At 41.9% G+C, this 19,163-nt stretch overlaps 1 protein-coding gene across 1 annotated transcript in view; it reads left to right on the top strand.

Moving 5' to 3' along the window:
* The window catches only part of LOC309558628 (kinesin-like protein KIF19), a gene marked incomplete at its 5' end in the record, with an annotated part of 105,917 nt that overhangs the window by 68,530 nt on the left and 18,224 nt on the right, over positions 1-19,163 (top strand). The window contains 3 exons of the mRNA XM_082261694.1: positions 3,690-3,954; positions 6,358-6,461; positions 16,572-16,726. Coding sequence (XP_082117820.1) covers positions 3,690-3,954; positions 6,358-6,461; positions 16,572-16,726 — 524 coding nt within the window. The remainder of the gene's footprint in view (positions 1-3,689; positions 3,955-6,357; positions 6,462-16,571; positions 16,727-19,163) is intronic.

Genomic DNA, 19,163 nt, shown 5'->3' with positions numbered 1-19,163 from the left:
TTATCTGAGTTGGGCCAGCCATAGATGGAGCGATTTTCTTTCCTGCAACCACAGTCTGTGTTGATGGGAGAATCCCTCCGGCAGGGCCATTGTTTTCTCCTGGCGAGGAGCTAGAAATAATCGCATGTAAAATCAGACAAGCTGGTTGTACCCAAGTTGATCAACCCATCATCTTGGGTATACTCAGCCTGCTCAGACATGGTTCAAATCTCAAGCCATCTATGGTAGCTTTACTGACATCTGCAAAGCTCTAAAGAGGAGACTGAACCATTTTTTCTTTTAATTTAGATATATTGGCGAAAGTGGCTGTGTTATTATTATTCTGCTCATTTTCTCTGAAAATGGGACAGAAAATCAGGTCACATTGCTCCAGTTGGGACAAAGCATAATCATGTTTTGTTGAGGAAGGCTTAGAGCAGTGATGGCAAACCTTGGCACCTCAATGTTTTGGAACTACATTTCCCATGATGCTCAACTACACTGCAGAGTGCATGAGCATCATGGGAAATGTAGTCCCAAAACATCTGGGGTGCCAAGGTTCGCCATCACTGGCTTAGAGCATTGTCAGGTTGCTATTGCTGTGTTTACTGTATGTCTTCATTCTCCTCACATATTGAGTTCCAGCCCTTCCCCACTCTATCCAGAACTAGAAAAAAAATGTTTTGGCTGAAATTCTACACTGCGAGTTTGCGAATTTGTATTAAATGCAGAGGAAGGACATTTCCACAGTTTTTTTTTTTAGCTTTATAGTCAACAAATATTCTAGTACTTGACCTAGTGGGATTAATTTACTAAAAATATAAATTTTACTTGATGGTTGAAGTGAGCACAACTTTGCAAGTAAACATTTGCTTTCTTTTAACCACTAGCCGACCAGCCGCTGTCCTTATACTGTGGCAGGTCAGTTCTGTCCCGCCAAATGATGTACCTGTCGTTGTTTCGCGGGACAGCTAGTACAGGGGAGCCAATCAGTGGGTCCAGCGGACGTGATGTCCACCGGGAACCCACGATTGCTCCCCCGTGGAGACAGAACGGCGGTCTGCCGATGTAAACATGGCAGATAGCTGTTCTATTAGTGGTGTACACAGAGCTCCTGTGTTCCTCCTATTTAGGAACACAGGTCTCTGTGTTCATCCAGCAAGCCCATCCTCCACGCAGTTAGAAAGCACCTCCTAGGGACACATTTAAACCTTCGATCGCCGCTGGTGTTAACCCCTTCCCTGCCAGTGTCATTAGTACAGTAACAGTGCATATTTTTAGCACTGATTACTGTAGTAATGTCACTGGTTCCCCCCCCAAAAGTGTCAAAAATGTCAGTTAAGTGTCAGATCTGTCTGCCGCAAAAGTCCTGCTAAAAATCGCAGATCGCTGCCATTACTAGTAAAAAAAGAAATAAAAATGACATAAATCTTTCCCCTAGTTTGTAGACGCGATAACTTTTGCGCAATCCAATCAATGTACACTTATTGGAATTGTTTTTTTACCAAAAAATATGTAGCAGAATACAAATTGACCTAAAATGATGAAAAATTTGATTTTTAATGTTTTTTTTATTGGGAATGTTTGATAGCAGAAAGTGAAAAATATATATTCTTTTCAGAATTGTCACTCTTTTTTTGTTTCTAGTGAAAAAAATAAAAATCACACAGGTGATCAAATACCGCCAAAAGAAAGCTCTATTTGTGGGGAAAAAGGGACATCAATTTTATTTGGGTACAGCGTCGCATGACCACGCAATTGTCAGTTAAAATAACAAAGTGCTGTATCGCAAAAAAGGGCCTGGTCATTAAGGGGGTAAGACCTTCCAGTTCAGAAGTGGTTATTGAGCCCAATTGATGAAGCAATTTCCTTGGTTTACTAAAGGAGTAAAAGCTGTTTACTTGGCAAAGTGAAATTGAACTGTAACAGGAAATTATCACGTAGCTTAGGAATCGAGGTCAAGCTCTGCTGACTTTAATCATCCAAACATATACAAAGAGAATCCTATATTTTTTAAACATTTTCCTTGCATGTAATTGAGTATTCTTTGCAAAGTGAATCTTACCACATTCACTAAGCTAAATGAAATTTGTCTTGCAAAGTAAATGTTCACTATGTAACGGGAACATGCTCTACTCATTTAGTGAATCAACCCCAAAAGCTTGCGCACTGCAAAATATTATTTGAGTCCACAGCTTTTTTTTTTATAAATTGAAGCAAACAGAGGATGTTAATATGAATGAATGAGCTTTGTCCTCTGCATATACAATTATCCATGTATTACGCCTGTAGTAACATTACAAGTGGTTCTTGTTCTTGTCAGTAGATGTTTTTTTCTATAGTATAGCAGAGCAGCTCATAATATACTGTAACCTGTATGTTGCAGAAGTGGGGGACTTGAGTCACATGACTTGACTTAAGTCAGACTTAAGTCACCAATTTGAGGACTTGAGACTTGCTTGAGTAAAATTAACAAAAGACTCGACTTGACTTTGACTTGGTATTCATGACTTGAGACTTGACTTTGACTTGAGACCTATGACTCGAAATGACTTTACTTTTTTAAGTTATTAAATATTTGCATTTTCTCAAGATGTGTTAAAGCAAAATTAATGTGCCTGTTATGTTTCTGACACCACAGTCACTTAAAACACCTCGGTGTGTTCTGATTTTTAGGACACATGCTGTTTAACAATGGAAATACTTAAAGCGGAGTTCCGGCCTCAAAAACCACTTTGGGCCATCCGCTTGCTGACAATCACCTGAAAAAGAAATGGATAGTCCCAATTTTTTTTTTTGTTTACTTACCTTGTTATGGAGGAAAATATACTTATCTTTCTTCCACTTCCGCGGTCCGCGCTGTCTCTTCCTGCTTGCATTGACTCCTGGGAGCTGAACATCATCGCTCCCAGGAATCAATGCGCCTGCATTGGCCCCGCTCGTCAGTTCTGGCGCAGGCACGTCATTCCCTGCTAAACAGCTTCTGGGCATGCCCAGAATTGTGCAGGGATGATGCGCCTGCAGCAGAACTGACAAGCTGGGCCGGTGCAGGGCATTCTGGGACCGAAGAGGTCACAGAAGAGGACGCTCTGGCTTCAGCTGCCCACAACTGACATGGCAGCACTGGACAAGACATTTTCAAGGAAAGTATTTCTTCTCAATAGGGAAGTGCGACCCGGGACAGTTCAGAGGCTATCCATTAGGAAATGCACTAGCCCTGATTGTCCCAGGGGTATTTTTATCTAAAAAACTTTTCCGAGGCCGGAACTCCGCTTTAACATGTTTTTAGTGACTGTGGTGTTGAAACATGACCGGGCGAAGGATTTTGAGCTGTTTGGGCATTCAAAGTGTTTCTTTAATATGCCAAGAAAAAATCACTAAGCAGTTTTGTTAATGTTGAAAATAAAACAAAACCTTTCCTGACCACTGACTTTTAACTGATTTAAAGGTGAAAATTGGGGTAGATCAGTATTTTGACTTGATTTGTGACTTGACCAAAATAAATTACTTGACTTGACTTGCTTGACTTCTAGCAGGGAATCGACTTGACTTGCTTGCTTTTCGCCACAGTAACTTGGGACTTGCTTGAGACTTGAAGGTTAAGACTTGAGACTTGCTTGTGACTTGCACATGTGTGACTTACTCCCATGTCTGGTATGTTGAATGTATCTCGGACTTCCCGAAGTTCTTATGATGTTTCTCTTTCATAGACAACACTGAAAGAACAATGGGAAAATTCCAAATTTAAGGCATCCCAGCTGGAGAAGCAGATTCCTGACGAGTTCAGCAGTGATCAAGGAGAGTTGTTTAGGTTGCTGCACAAAATACATGAGCTGCAGGTCTCTAACAGTGAACTACTAACCAGGTCCATGTGTAAGGACAGCCTGCTCTACCAGAAAGACTTTGTAATTCTGAGCTACCAACATTACAGATCCCTCTGCGAGAAAATCATCCATCTGCAGCAAACATTAATAGGTAATGGTTTCAGATTTTCCCAAGTGGCCATGTCATTTTGCAGGAGACATAATTCTTTAAAGAAGGTGGGTGTGCACTATTTTATTTATTTTTCTTTTATTTAAGATCTTGTGTGTTTCAAAAGGACATTCCCCAAAAACAAACAAACTTCTATTGAATAGTTTGAACTACTTTGTGTACTACCTGATACAGATCCTGATTCCTTACATATCATATGATTCATCTCATGGATTTTCATGGACCAGGAGTGAAACAGCAGTGTCAGATCCCACTGTGCTGCCACCAATATGTGACTAACCCCTCTTAGCCTCACCCTGCACAAAAAGTTTCTAGCTCTCAGACCACAATCTAGATGCCAGCAGACAGAGTGATTAATTCTCAGTTCACATCTATGCAGTTTGCTTTTGATCTGTTTCTGCAGTGCTTTTTGCTGGGCATTTTGCGTTAATACCACGATTTGCATTTTCTATGCTTTTTTTTTTTGGCCAGTTAGTTGTTGGACAGATTAAAAAATGAAATTTGTGGCAAAATCGTGGTAAAATCACGGCAAAAAGGCGTACATGTTGTTCTGCAATTTCTCCATTGAAGTCTATTGAACCAAAAAAGCAGCGGTTTGAGTTTAAAAAAGTCCCTGACCCTTTCCAAAAATGCAGCGGCTGAAGAAAGCATAGATATGAGTGTGTCCCGTAGGAAACCATGTTAAATGAACTGTGGTGTATTTCTGCAAAAAGCACCGAAAAATGCATAGGTGTGAACCAAGCCTAACACTGGGTTTTGTTAACTACGCAGTTAACCTTTTACACACTAAACAGCTGCCCCCAGGTGTTTTATGGGAAACCTCAACCATTCACAATATCTGCTATAGCAACTATGACTTTTAATAAATGTCTGTAATACATACTGTCATGACAGACATGACTAGGGTACTAAAGATGTCTTGACTCCTTCCACTTTGACCTGTCAAACCCTTCGACCCCTTAAATAAGCACTCGGACAACAAGCTGGAGTTACTACAAGGACCTTGCACCCCACCAGCTGCTTGACAACAGTCATCCCCAGCAACCCCCAACCCAACAATAAGTTGCTTACCAGAAAAGCAAAAATTACCAGGGCAGGCAGGAGGGAAGTTTTCCCTTGCTGGTCCGTCTTCCAACTGGAGACCCTACACCCTACTTGGCCTCACAACCCCCTGCAGCTCCACCCCCTCCCAGACTTGTACCCAATCAAAAACTTTCCTTTAACTGGAGTCTCATTATTATTTATTTTTTTGTTTTTTATATAGACCTAATCCTACAGTTTCTCAGACCCTTTAACCCCTGTCATGCCGGCCCTCCATCCATGCTCTTATTTTATTACTAAGGGCCTCTCTGGAATATTTCAGAGATTTATGATTTATTAGCACTCTTCAAAAAAAAACATTTTAAGTTCTGCCTTAGTGCATTAGAGATATTTTATTAAAACATTAGTTAATAAGAAAAACAGTAAAACAATGTATACAAATTATTTACAGAAAAGAAGAAAAGACACAATAATGCAACAGAAAAACAAAAATGGATCAAGAATGAAAATACTTAACAAAGTTTTGGGTTTTTGAGTTCCAGCAAAGTTCTGTTAATGGTCATTAAATGGATCATATTGTTGGCTCTAATAAAAAGACTCTTGGCTGATGTTCTTTGTTTGATGGTAGAGGAGAGCTCTAAATGCAGTCAACTTATGTGGTCTCCTAAGAGGGTAAATCTTTGTGCAGGGTGAAGCTGAGAGTATTTTCTTCACATATTGGTGGCAGCACAATGGGAACTGTCACTGCTGTTGTCACACAGAGTTGTAGATGTCACCTGTACTGCCACCTTCTTGTGAAATCTGGTATTGCAATAAATCCTCCTAGTTATAATGTATGCTTTTAATGGGCCAAGCAATAGAAATCATATTGGGCCCATACGTTGTTTACAGAGGGCCTTTCATAGTCCACAGCGTAACATTATAGTGCACAAGGGCAAAGACCTGTAAAGAGGAGACTGGAGAGGAGATCTTGTTTAATTAGGGATGCTTTGCTTTACCCTAGTGTAACCTTAACCAGAAGGTTTGCTTCTAGTTTTGAAAAAGTGGGAAGAGTTGGGACCTTGGTTATGTTTTTATTGCTGTATGGGATCCTGTTGGGCAGATTTCCTCTTTCTGTGGGAAAAGCTGAACCAAGTCAAAATGAACCTCAGTCTGAATTTTTAGAATTTCTGAAAAACCACTGTAGTGTCCATAGAAGTAAAGACGTTCCCTCCTTTAAAATTAATATTCACACATGGAAAGATGACTTCAGGATGTGGATCAGCTCTTAGGATATGTTTATCACTGTTTACATTGGCATTTGTTTCTTGTCTCATCTGTCTTTGTTATTTTTTTTTATTTTAGATGAGAAGGTCCATGATCCAGAGCTTTTACATCTTCCTGAAATGGATCATGTGAAAATAAAGCAGATGGAAGAGCAAAAGTCTCTGCTTCCAAGTAGATTTAAGGTAAAGTACAACTGAGGAAGAATAAAAAGTTTAAAATTAAACTCAATACAACCCCTTAAGGGCTGTACGCACTTGACGAAAATCGGATGAAATATCCTCCGATTTTTCTCTCTCATGCTCGCGTTCACAACCATTTTTAGTTGACAGTGCATAATGTTCACGAAATTTCTCGTCCGATTTGTTTTTTTTTTTGACGTTTTGTTCGTAGAGTGTGATGTAAGTACGTATACGCGTGACCCCCGAGGCCACGCCTTCCTTCTTCCGGATGTGACGTGGCTTTTGTTCTCAGATCATTCGTGAAACTGCGCCTCAGATTTTTTCAGAATCTTCGAGATTTATCACCTTTTTCGTTATACAACGATCTTGGAAGATGGAGATCGAAACATCCGAGACCTTTGCTATACTTGGTCTTGGAGTCCTGGCTATCCAAAGGCAGCAGAAAGGGAAGATGAAGAGGAGGAGAGCATGGTGCAAGAGGTGGCTGCTGAATCGTGACCAGTTCTCTCATATGTCACTATTGAGGGAATTGAAAGAGAACAATCCTGATGACTTCAGGAACTATTTAAGGATGTCTAACGAGTGCCGAGTTACCCATCTACTTAGGAGGACTAACGCTGGCCATACATTATACAGTTTTCTTATTCAATTTCCTTTAGATTTACCTTCAACTATGTAGTGCAAGGACCTGCCTGATTGCATACAAAGTGGTTAGGATTGACCTCATATTATATGGTTTCTAAAGGAAAATTGTACAAGAAAATTGTATAGTTTATGGCCAGCCTCAGTAAACTTTACAATAGATCTCCATCTCTTCTGTTCTGTGGATATTACCATGCTAAGTAGGAGTATTTTTTAGGATCACATGATTATTCTCAATGTTGCTAAGAGAAAAACTGCAGCCCCAGTGTCCCTTTGCCAGTGATAAAAACCCTATTTCAGGGGATGTCATGTCAATGATTTTGACTCTGTGAACGCTTACGGGAAAATTGGTAAGCTGATTACATAAGCAGATGGATGGAAAGTTTGTATACAGAGTGTTGCTTGAAAAGAAGATGCATTTGGTTGCAAAGAAGAAACATTTAAATGTTATCAGTTCTAGAAAATCAGACCCAGGTGAAACACAATTAAATATGTTATATCATTTTTTTTTTAAGACAGTATATTTTCCTTTAAAAAAAACATTAGCAGTTGTAAAGAATTACAGCGAAAACATCTGGTTAGATTCACTTTTGGTTTAATAGGATTAAAGTATACCTCTTTTGTGCTAATCATTTGATATATGGGCAAGGTCAGATAAGTAAATTGCGCTTTCTATTTGTCCTAGTGATTATTCTCACAGTTCACTACAAGAACAAAAAGGCACATGTAAGTAGGACAGAACACTCCCTGCTTGAAATCTTAGATTTCAATAGAACCCTATCTAAGTACATAAAGGATGACTTGTTCTTGGACCTACAAAAACAAGAGAGGGATAATCTGAAAAACATATATACGCATGTCTACAAACATCTAATGAAATCTGGGATTATCCTTTAAGCAGTAGTAAACTGCTTTTTTTTTTTTAAACCTGCAAGGCAAAGTCATAATGGGCTAGTATGCATTGCATGCTAGCACCCTATGTGACACTTACCTAAAAACTAAGCCCTCCAGCAGTGCCATGTCACCACTGACAGGGCTTCCATCTTCACACAGTCTTCCTTCCGGGCTGGCAGGGCTCCAGTCCTTTGATTGGTCAAGCTGCGATGATGTCACTCCCACACATGTGGGAGCCACTGTTCACCGCACGGGGCTCTGAAGGAACAGCAGGGGTATGCCGTTTCTTTAGAGCGAATGCGTCGGCGACGTCAACGGCAGCTTCACATGTAAATATCTCCTATGCCAGTGATGGCGAACCTTGGCACCCCAGATGTTTTGGAACTACATTTCCCATGATGCTCATGCACTCTGCAGTGTAGTTGATGAGCATCATGGGAAATGCAGTTCCAAAACATCTGGCGTGCCAGGGTTCACCCTCACTGTCCTATACGGTACACGTTTAGGAGATATTTACTGTACCTATAGTTAAGCCTTACTATAGGCTTACGTATAGGTTAAAATCATCCATGGGAGTTAACTCCCACTTTAACATTGCAGTCTCGTTACCTAAAACAGTCCTCGAAATTCACTTCACCTTGGTGACAAAGCATTTGGATAAGATTAGAACACAGGAAGTGAATGGAAATCTCCTCAATAGGACACACATGGCAAAATCCTGTAAGGGAATTTTCCCCCTTCCCTACTATATCCAGAAACAAAAAAATGAATGTGGGCTTCAGGTATATTTTTTTTCATCAGACCCTTAGGGCCAGTGGCGGTTCTACATTAAATTGCTCCCCGGGCAAGACTCCCTCCCGGCACCCCCCCCCAAAAAAAAAAAAAATAACATGACAACATAACAATAAATGCAGAGTGCCACAGCATTGCCCCCAATAAATGCAGAGTGCCACAGCAATGCCCCCAATAAATGCAGAGTGTCACAGCATTGTTGCCCCCAATAAAAGCAGAGTGCCACAGCATTGTTGCCCCCAATAAATGCAGAGTGCCACAGCATTGTTGCCCCCAATAAAAGCAGAGTGCCACAGCATTGTTGCCCCCAATAAATGCAGAGTGCCACAGCATTGTTGCCCCCAATAAATGCAGAGTGCCACAGCATTGCCCCCAATAAATGCAGAGTGCCACAGCATTGCCCCCAATAAATGCAGAGTGCCACAGCAATGCCCCCAATAAATGCAGAGTGCCATAGCATTGTTGCCCCCAATAAAAGCAGAGTGCCACAGCATTGTTGCCCCCAATAAATGCAGAGTCCCACAGCATTGCCCCCAATAAATGCAGAGTGCCACAGCATTGTTGCCCCCAATAAAAGCAGAGTGCCACAGAATTGTTGCCCCCAATAAATGCAGAGTGCCACAGCATTGCCCCCAATAAATGCAGAGTGCCACAGCATTGTTGCCCCCAATAAAAGCAGAGTGCCACAGCATTGTTGCCCCCAATAAATGCAGAGTGCCACAGCATTGCCCCCAATAAATGCAGAGTGCCACAGCAATGCCCCCAATAAATGCAGAGTGCCACAGCAATGCCCCCAATAAATGCAGAGTGCCACAGCATTGCTCCCAATAAATGCAGAGTGCCACAGCAATGCCCCCAATAAATGCAGAGTTCCACAGCAATGCCCCCAATAAATGCAGAGTGCCACAGCAATGCCCCCAATAAATACAGAGTGCCACCGCATTGTTGCCCCCAATAAATGCAGAGTGCCACCGCATTGTTGCCCCCAATAAATGCAGAGTGCCACAGCATTGTTGCCCCCAATAAATGCAGAGTGCCACAGCATTGTTGCCCCCAATAAACGCATTGCCCCTTTTCAATGCAGAGCGCCACAGCACTGCCCCCTTTAATGCAGAGCACCACAGCACTGCCCCCTTTAATGCAGAGCGCCACAGCAATGCCCCCTTTAATGCAGAGTGCCACAGCACTGCCCCCTTTAATGCAGAGCGCCACAGCAATGCCCCCTTTAATGCAGAGCGCCACAGCAATGCCCCCTTTCAATGCAGAGCGCCACAGCACTGCCCCCTTTAATGCAGAGCGCCACAGCAATGCCCCCTTTAATGCAGAGCGCCACAGGAATGCCCCCTTTAATGCAGAGTGCCACAGCAATGCCCCTTTTAATGCAGAGCGCCACAGCAATGCCCCCTTTAATGCAGAGCACCACAGCAATGCCCCTTTTAATGCAGAGCGCCACAGCAATGCCCCCTTTAATGCAGAGCGCCACAGCAATGCCCCCTTTAAGGCAGAGCACCACAGCAATGCCCCTTTTAATGCAGAGCGCCACAGCAATGCCCCCTTTAATGCAGAGCGCCACAGCAATGCCCCCTTTCAATGTAGAGATGCCACAGCATTGTCCCCTTTAATGCAGAGCGCCTCAGCATTGCCCCCTTTCAATGTAGAGATGCCATGCCAGAGTGCCACTTTTCAATGCAGAGCGCCAGCGTTCCCCCCCCCCCACGAGACCCGTCCGTGCACTTACCTCACTTCTCTTCACGTCTCTTCAGTCCTCCCGCGGCGCCTCCTCCTCGGCCAATGGCGCGTGGGGTTTGCCTTTCGGCCAATCAGGAAGCGGGAGGACCCGCTCCCTGATTGGCCAAGAGGAGGATCAGTGTAACAATAGCGAATTTTCATTCGCTATTGTCACACAATGGGTGGGCACGGGGGGGAGCAATGCTCTGCTCCTCGGCTCGGCTCGGCTCGGCTGCGGCGGTTTTAGGCATGGCCGAACGGGGCTCGGGCGGTCCGGTACCATTTGATCCACAGACCGGTACCGGTCCGCGGCCCGGGCATGCCGCCCCCCACGTGTTATGAAAAAATGCCGCCCCGTTCGCCCGTGCCTAAAACCGCCACTGCTTAGGGCCCTTTCACACGGGCGCTCCGTATGTCCGCAAATCATCCTATTTTTTTGCGGATGATTTGCGGACATAATGTAAGTCTATGGCATTGCGGATGTCAGCGGAATACCATCCGCTGACATCCGATTTTCTTCCTCTCAGTTCTGTTCCGTTTTTTGGAACTGAACAAAACCCTATTTTTGTTCCGTTCAAAAAACGGAAAGGAGGGAAAATCGGATGTCAGCGGTGTCATCCGCTGACATCCGCAAACCCCCATAGACTTACATTATGTCCGCATATCATCCGCAAACGGATGGGATGATATGCGGGCATACGGAGCGGATGACAGAAATGTCATCCGCTCCGTGGAAAAAAAAAAAAAAAGGACCGCAGCGGAGCTCTCACACGGAGCGGCCGTGTAAAAGAGCCCTTAGCCTAAATCTAAACCAAACCTACTGAATGTGCACAAATATACATTTTCAGCAAAAATTGGGCAAACTTGTAAAATGTTTTTAAGAGCTAGCATTGTATAAGGCTAAGTGTGGTTCAATTTCTCAAATTATATATATTATGTTTATATTGCTCACAAGGCGCATTACAATTATCCGGTATTTTTCCCTGTTGAGCAATATGTAACATGTTAATATACTCAGACGGCCACTTAAACAATGCTGTTACAGTGAAAATAGGATGAAAATTGCTTAGGCCTGCCGAAAAATATTATTGAATAGGTTGTGATTATAGAACTGTAGTCCAAACCCTAAATGTACAGTACTCATCATTAAGAATTGTGCTTGGCTACATCCCAACCCCAGATTATAAAAAAGTAAAAAATTTATAATAATTAGATAATAAAAAATCTTTTTTGTGCAGTACTTGCCTTTAATTCCATATTGTCCCCTGCAGAAAGTCCTTGATCCTCTTTTGGGTGACTTGAATACTAACAGATAAGAGAAATTGCAGCGCATGGGATCTGGGGCAAAGAATCAGTCCCGGTTCACATCAGTGTGATTACAGACATCGCATTTGATTTAAAGTGCACTGCTTTGAAAATCACATGCGATGTCTGCGCGATGCAAATTCAGCCATACAGATTGTATGGCTGAATTTTCCTCGCATTCGGACACAACACGCACAGGACCCTTTTTGGGTCTGCAGCAGAATCGGATCGCATGGTGGTTCACACCTATGCGATCCGATTCATGTCCAAACTGACAGTTCGCACTGTGATATGCAAACTGATCTGGGGGTGTTGTTAACTTTGTATTGACACCCCCAGCGGTTCGCATATGGCAGTGTGAACTGCCTGCGTTTTGAATGCAATGCGGAAACCCGCAGTGGATTTGAAGGTTTCCCGTATCGCATACATGTGAGCACCTTATGTCAGAATCTACAATTATGTGTACAACCCCCCCCCCTTTACTTTCTCACCACATGTGAACAACAAATACTAGACCCTGGACAAGTTCTTACCCCCCCCCCCCCCCCCTTGCGGGCATTGATTGCTTTTATTACCTATACAGGTTTGCTGTAACAGCTGATTATCCTATTCAATGGACAGTCCATTAAAGTAAAGAAAAGCAGCCAGTACCTGTATGGTGCTGCAACTAGGATTGCACATAGCAGAACACAGTCACCTGATAGGAGGGTAAGCTCTGATCTAAGGTGTGATATTCACAATTCACTTATGATATGAAGGAATTGGGGGAGATATTACATATAACTTAATTTGACATATTTTTTTTTTTTAATTATTTTTATTTAAAGTTTATAAAGTGCAAGAACATTGTATTGGCAGCCAAAAGACAGATGCCACAATAACAGGCCTTGCATGGCCAAAACAGCAATTACAGAAAGAAAAACAACCTACTGGCTATATAACCGGAATCAACTACCTAGTCTAAACCCCAACTACCCTACCACCCCCCAACCACCAGCTCAACCCCAGACACCTGTAACGGGATAATGAGTGCACCAATAATAACCAGGCTACATAATGTCACAGTATGTCAGATAACCCAATCAAGTCAAGAAAAAGGAGATTACAAGTATTACTTTGAACCTTGAAGAAAGACAAGGTTTAAACCATCATAAAAGTTTGACTATCCTGATATCCAATTACTCTACCAAAGCCCTCCAACTACCGAACTCCCAAAGGTATTTGGTGTCAAAATGAAGTTTGTCCTGAATTTACCATTTACCCTCACCTGGTAGTGGAGGATGTAGCTAACCAAGCCTGCCACACCTTATCAAATTTATTCTCACAACCTCGAGAAATGTAGTTGGCCCTGTAGAATGGCACCATGGAATAATAGAATACTGAGTAAGGTTCTATGGGCTTTAGAGGATACCACATCCTCCACCGACCAGACCGAGGAGACAGACCTGGACTGACATAGGGATGTGAACAATTAGTACCTCAACGATGTAAGAAGTAACTTCTGACCAGAAATTGTGAATCAGCTGACATTTCCAAAAAATGTGTTCAAAGTTTGCAGGGAAGTATGCACATCACCAGCACTTAGCAGAGGAGGTAAGATATATGTTTGCTATTAGAAACATTTTGTTCTGCATAAATATTCAGGCAAATTTTTCGTTATTCAGAGATTCTGATATATCAGAATCCCCAAATTATAGTATAGACGAATGTTACCGAATTCTCAGAATAACTAAACAAATTTGTCTGAAATGGGAATTGAAATTTGACTCAAATTTTACTTAGAATTCTATTTAAATTCAAACTGTAAACATATTGTTGAAATCAAAGACTGTGTGAGTTATTGATGTACCATTTCGAAATAATGCTGTTTTTTTTTAAGATTGTAAAGTCTTGCATTTTTTTTTTAAAATAACAAACATGTTATGCACGCCTCCTCTTTGCAGTTGGTTTTGCACAGAGCAGCCCGGATTCTCCTCTTCTCGGGTCCTTCTTTGCTGCTCCTGGCCCCTCCATCATGTTGAGTTCCCCCACAGCAAGCAGCTGCGGAAAAGCATTCAGACACAGAGCTGCAGTTTGGCCCCGCCCCCTCTCCTGATTTGCTAACTGACTTTGACTTTGATTGACAGCAGCGTGAGCCAATGGCGCCACTGCTGTACCTCAGCCAATGAGGAGGGAGAGTCCCGGACGGCCGAGGGACTCGTGGACATCGCTGGATAGAGATTGGGCTCGGGTAAGTATTAGGGGGCTGAGGGGGGCTACTACATACAGAAGGCTTTTTATCTTAATGCATAGAATGCATTAAGATAAAATACCTTCTGCCTTTACAACTCCTTTAAGCCAAAGGTGATTTAAAGTGGAGTTCCGGCTTATTTTGCAACTTTAGTGATTCCTGGAGTGCTCGCCATGCTGATCAACAATTGGGCATTTTTTATTTTTTTCGGGAGTCCCTTACCTTATTTTCAGGGCATTATTGATTGTACTTCCTCCTTCTCCCCCCTCTGTGGCCACGGACACTGACGTCACTTCCGCCTTTGCATTGCATCCTGGGAGCTGTTTGTCATCACTCCCAGGAGGCTGGAATCAGGAAGAACTCCCAGAACACTCCCTGGAATCAGGAAGAAGGACACAGCAGATTACACTGTGGCCTCAGATGCCCACATCCAAAATGTCCACGCTCAGACAGCGTTTTTAAAAGTAAGATTTTGACTAAAATCCAATACTGTACACCTTGTAAGTATGAGAATAGCGGTTCTGTAAAGGGCGATGGAATAGTATTATAGGGGTATTTTTAGTTAAAAAAGGTGTTTGAGGCCGGAACTCCGCTTTAAAGAGTCATTGCAATCATTTGATGAAGATTTTTCTTTTGTTCGTTCACTTTGCAAGTGTAAAATTGATAAAAAGAAACCAGTAAATATAAATATTTAAAAGCATTTGTACTTGACATTATTTTTTCTCAGCTGGCTTAAACTTCTGCAAAGTAATGTACATAGTAAAATGTTGAAAGTAAGATATTACATTTATTATTTAGAACACTTCTAACATTTTGAATAAACCTATTATTTTTTATATAATCTTTATTTATTTATGCAAAGTTTGTACAAAACGAAAGTATGCAATGAGAAAAGAAATACACGTCCAATCACTGATCATTTAAACATATCAATGCAAGGTAGATTGCATAACTAACAGATTGTGCTCCTAGGCCAAATAGAGTGTAACCCTCATCGAAATCAAACCTATTTACTGGTTTGGCACATCCAGAACTATGTCCTCATGCCCATTCAAGAGTCTGTCAGCATATATAACATTATAAAATGTTGACCATGGACCTCTAAACAGTAATATTTAGCAAAAAATGGGAGAGAACGTTCAAATAAGAAAGGCAAAGAAAACAGAAAAATGGGGAAAAAGGGTGGACGAGAAGTTGTGGGTAACACCTCAGTGCACACACAAGAAGATATATGCAAGCTAGGTTGGTTATAATCTATGAGGTCATGGATGCCATTATCATATCTAGTACTGCTTGCGCGTCTTTGTTGTCTATTGTGGTCAGTGTGGGATTCCAGGGGGGTAGATGCTATTAAGGAACTGGTGCATTTAAGAGCAATACATCCACCCCGACCATATGTCATGAAAGCAATCTAACTAGTCCTTAAGAGTAAATGCCAGATTTGAATTGAAAAAAAATTGAACATTTTCGATTCGACCAATTGGAAATGTATCAATTTGAACTTTTAGAATCAAGAAAAAAATCGGTAAATTTGAAGAAAATTTGAAAAATACATAGAACGAACTCTGAATACAAATTCAGAATATGAATCCCGAATACGAATTGAACGAATCAACTAAATTTAATGAAACTAAAGAACTAGATTAAAGTGGAGTTCCACCCTAAAATGACACTTCTGTCCATCTTCTTGGTCCGTGTCACCTTAAAAAGAAATGGATAATCGCATTTTTTTTTATTTTTACTTACCTTGGATTAGAAGAAAATATACATACCTTACTTCCTCTTCCTCCCCTCGGCAGCCACGGCCCGTCGTCACTTCCTGGCTTGCAATGATTCCTGGGAGCTGAACGTCATCGCTCCCAGGAATCAATGCGCCTGCACCGGCCCCGACGTCAGTTCCGGTGCGCGCGCGTCATTCCCTTCTAAACAGCTTCTGGGCATGCCCAGAAGCTGTGGAGGGATGAGGCGCACGCACCGGAAGTGACGGCGGGGCCGGTGCAGTGCAACGTGGGGCCGAAGAGGACGGAAGAGGACGCAGAAGAGGATCGCACTGGCTTCAAGCTGCCCACACCTGAGATGGCAGCACTAGACAATACATTTTCAAGGTAAGTATTTCTCCTTGCAGGTAAGTGCAACCCGGGACAGTACAGAGGCTATCCATTGTGGAATGCACTAGCCCTGACTGTCCCGGGGGTATTTTTATGTCATTTTTTTTTTTTAGGTGGAACTACGCTTTAACAATCTAAACTAAACTAAACAAATTTTTTCGTTATGCACATGTCTATTTGCTATTCTAGCTGGTGTGTAATAGATCCAATGAAGGAATTTAAATTGGATCAGTCAGTCCCTTGCAACACTAGATACTTGAAAGGCTGTTCCCACATATCATCACAGTCCTCCCCTTGAACATTTCATTTGAAATTTAAATTGCAAATGTTTATGTCTAAATGGCTTTAGTGATTTTTAATATTAGCATGCCTTATTGTATTCTGAAAAATAACAGAAATGTTTCATCTTTCCAGAATGATATCTTAGAAAATGGAGTTGAACCTGAGACATTTGGGGGTGTTCGTCTGCATCTGGACATTGAACAGAATGATAGACCAATCACTGACAATCGGAAGAACAATGCAACCCACACAAGATTAACCCTTTCTTTAAGTCCTGATTTAGACAGGTAGTGCAACGGTGAACATTTCTTTGTTTTCTTAAATGTAACGCAGAAATTCAGTTTGATCAGCATGTGCTCCTTGACACTGTCCCAACAGGAAATGTACTGATTACTCTGATTACTGAATTCCTGCTTGTCACAAGGGGTTTTATTTACTAAAGCTAGAGACGGCAAAATTAGTCACAATTCTGCAGAGAAACCAATCAGCTTCTAACCTCAGCTTGTTTAATTAAGCTTTAGCAATAAAACCTGGAAGCTGATTGGTTTCTCTGCAGAATTGCGACTAATTTTGCCCTCTCTAGCTTTAGCAAATAAACCCTAAGACGCCTACTAGTCAGGAGACAAATATTCACAGTATCCTTTTACCTATAAATTGTACCTATTACATCTCTGCAAAATAAGCCTATATTTCTAATATAAACATACCATCAATACATTTCAGTTGTGAGCATTAATAGAATTTAAAAGCTCAAAGACTGTTTATTTGGGCAGAAAAATACAAGACCGTTCCCCTTTTATTAAGTGAAATACTTATATTTTAATGAGGTAGTCTGGGGACAAAATCACAAAGCCCTCTATGTATGAAGAAACAGAACAGTCACCCTTAAAATAGAACTATAGGCAAAACTTTTTATTAATTTTAGAAAGAATGAGGAAGGATTATAACCCATGTTCCAATGCGGAGATTTCCATTCACTTCCTGTCCTATAACCAAACAGGAAGTAAGAGGAAATCCCTGCAATTAAGGGAATTCCTTTAAGATCCCCAGATCACCAGAACTGGTGTCCCCATTGGAAGATTTTTCCCTCTTTTACACTTCTGGGGACAACCCAAAATTTGTGATTTTCTTTTTCTTTCACTTTCAATGATAATGGTAAACAGGACAAATAGAGAGGGTGAATCTCCTAAGCAGGGGCACAGACAGCAATAAAAACTGACAAGCATTCTAATCCCTCTCTACTCTATCTAAATTTAAAAAGTATTCCCTTTAGTTATACTTTAAACCTGGGATCCTCAAACTACGGCCCTCCAGCTTTTGCGGAACTACATATCTCATGCGGCATTGTAAAACTCTGACATTCACAGACATGACTGGGGTATTGCCTAATGTTACGGCTGCCATGACGCTACCCAACAACCGCCATTTTCCTTCAACCATTTTACCCGACATAAAATAGCTTCAGATCAATACATCTTTATTTTGGGTTTTACTGGCCATAGCAGCCCCTTGAATTAAACAACCATAAATAACAAATCTCTTCATTACATAATATAACATTCTTTTCTTAAAAAAAAACATAACAGAACATAAACAGCCTGATATAGCTACCTGCTCTTCTAATAGGTCTGAAGATTTTTGAAGGCACCCTTGAATGACCAACCGGCTGTATCTGGCACCAACTTGCATCAGCAGGGGCCCCCAGCCGCAATTACCCCGGCTCGGGGACAAACGTTTATCCATACTCCAGCCGATACAGCCAGCTTAACCACTTCCATATTACTTCGGACACTTATTAGGGCAGGTACCCCCATTCTGAAGATGGGCCCAGACCCTCGTTCACCAAAGAACGTAACCATCCCTTGCCTTCAAATACCCAGGGACCTCTGCCTGCTGATATGACAACACTATTATCATCCTACTCCCTAAAAGGAAACCCAAGATAACAATTAAAAAAGGGGGTGGGAGAATCTTGTTCTACGCTGTCCCCCTGTTAAACTGATGCTACAAGCAGCATGTCCCACCAGAAGACCCCTGGGACCACACCCTACCCCACCATGTCCTCCACCAATAAGGTAAGTCCTCTATTTTTCCTTTAGCCCTTATTATCATTAACCCCTTAGTTCACTCTCGCCTATTTTGTCAAACCCAGTCATGGTGGCCCTTCGCTTCTGCTGCACCTTCAGCTGCTTGACTAGGCATGATGGGAATTGTAGTTTCTGAACAACTGGAAGGCCATAGTTTGAGGACCCCTGCTTTAAACACTGTTTTATGCTATCTGAATATATGTTGATCTTTGACATTGCAGTCATTTTGGTATCACTCTGAAACTTTTTTCCTACTGCTATATTACCATGGGGTTGCGTGTACTTTTGCAAATGCTCCCTATACCCAAAACCGATACCTTTGCGGTGCAATTTGAGCCCATACAAAATGAATGTGCTCAAATTGTACTGCTAAGAATTGCATGTGATTTGAACAGGAATGCGGTGCGATTCCTGACCGAATTGCATGTGGTTTCCAACACCACTCCTGTGCGATTCCAGTATAGAAAGACAGGAGAGGGCCATCTAAAAAGTGTAGCAATGGACAACCAGTTTATAAAATTTTTTTATCACAACTCACATGGTAAAAGTTTATAATACTGTATATCTTGCATATCAAATCCAAAATCACAGTCGCTTGTGGTGCTTACAGGGGTCGAGGAGATGTATCGGTGGCGAA

The sequence above is a fragment of the Pelophylax lessonae genome (genome assembly GCF_965119305.1).
Source record: "Pelophylax lessonae genome assembly, chromosome: 6".
Taxonomy (NCBI): domain Eukaryota; kingdom Metazoa; phylum Chordata; class Amphibia; order Anura; family Ranidae; genus Pelophylax; species Pelophylax lessonae.
Note: the sequence above shows the minus strand (reverse complement) of the source record. Positions and strands in the feature narration are given on the sequence as shown.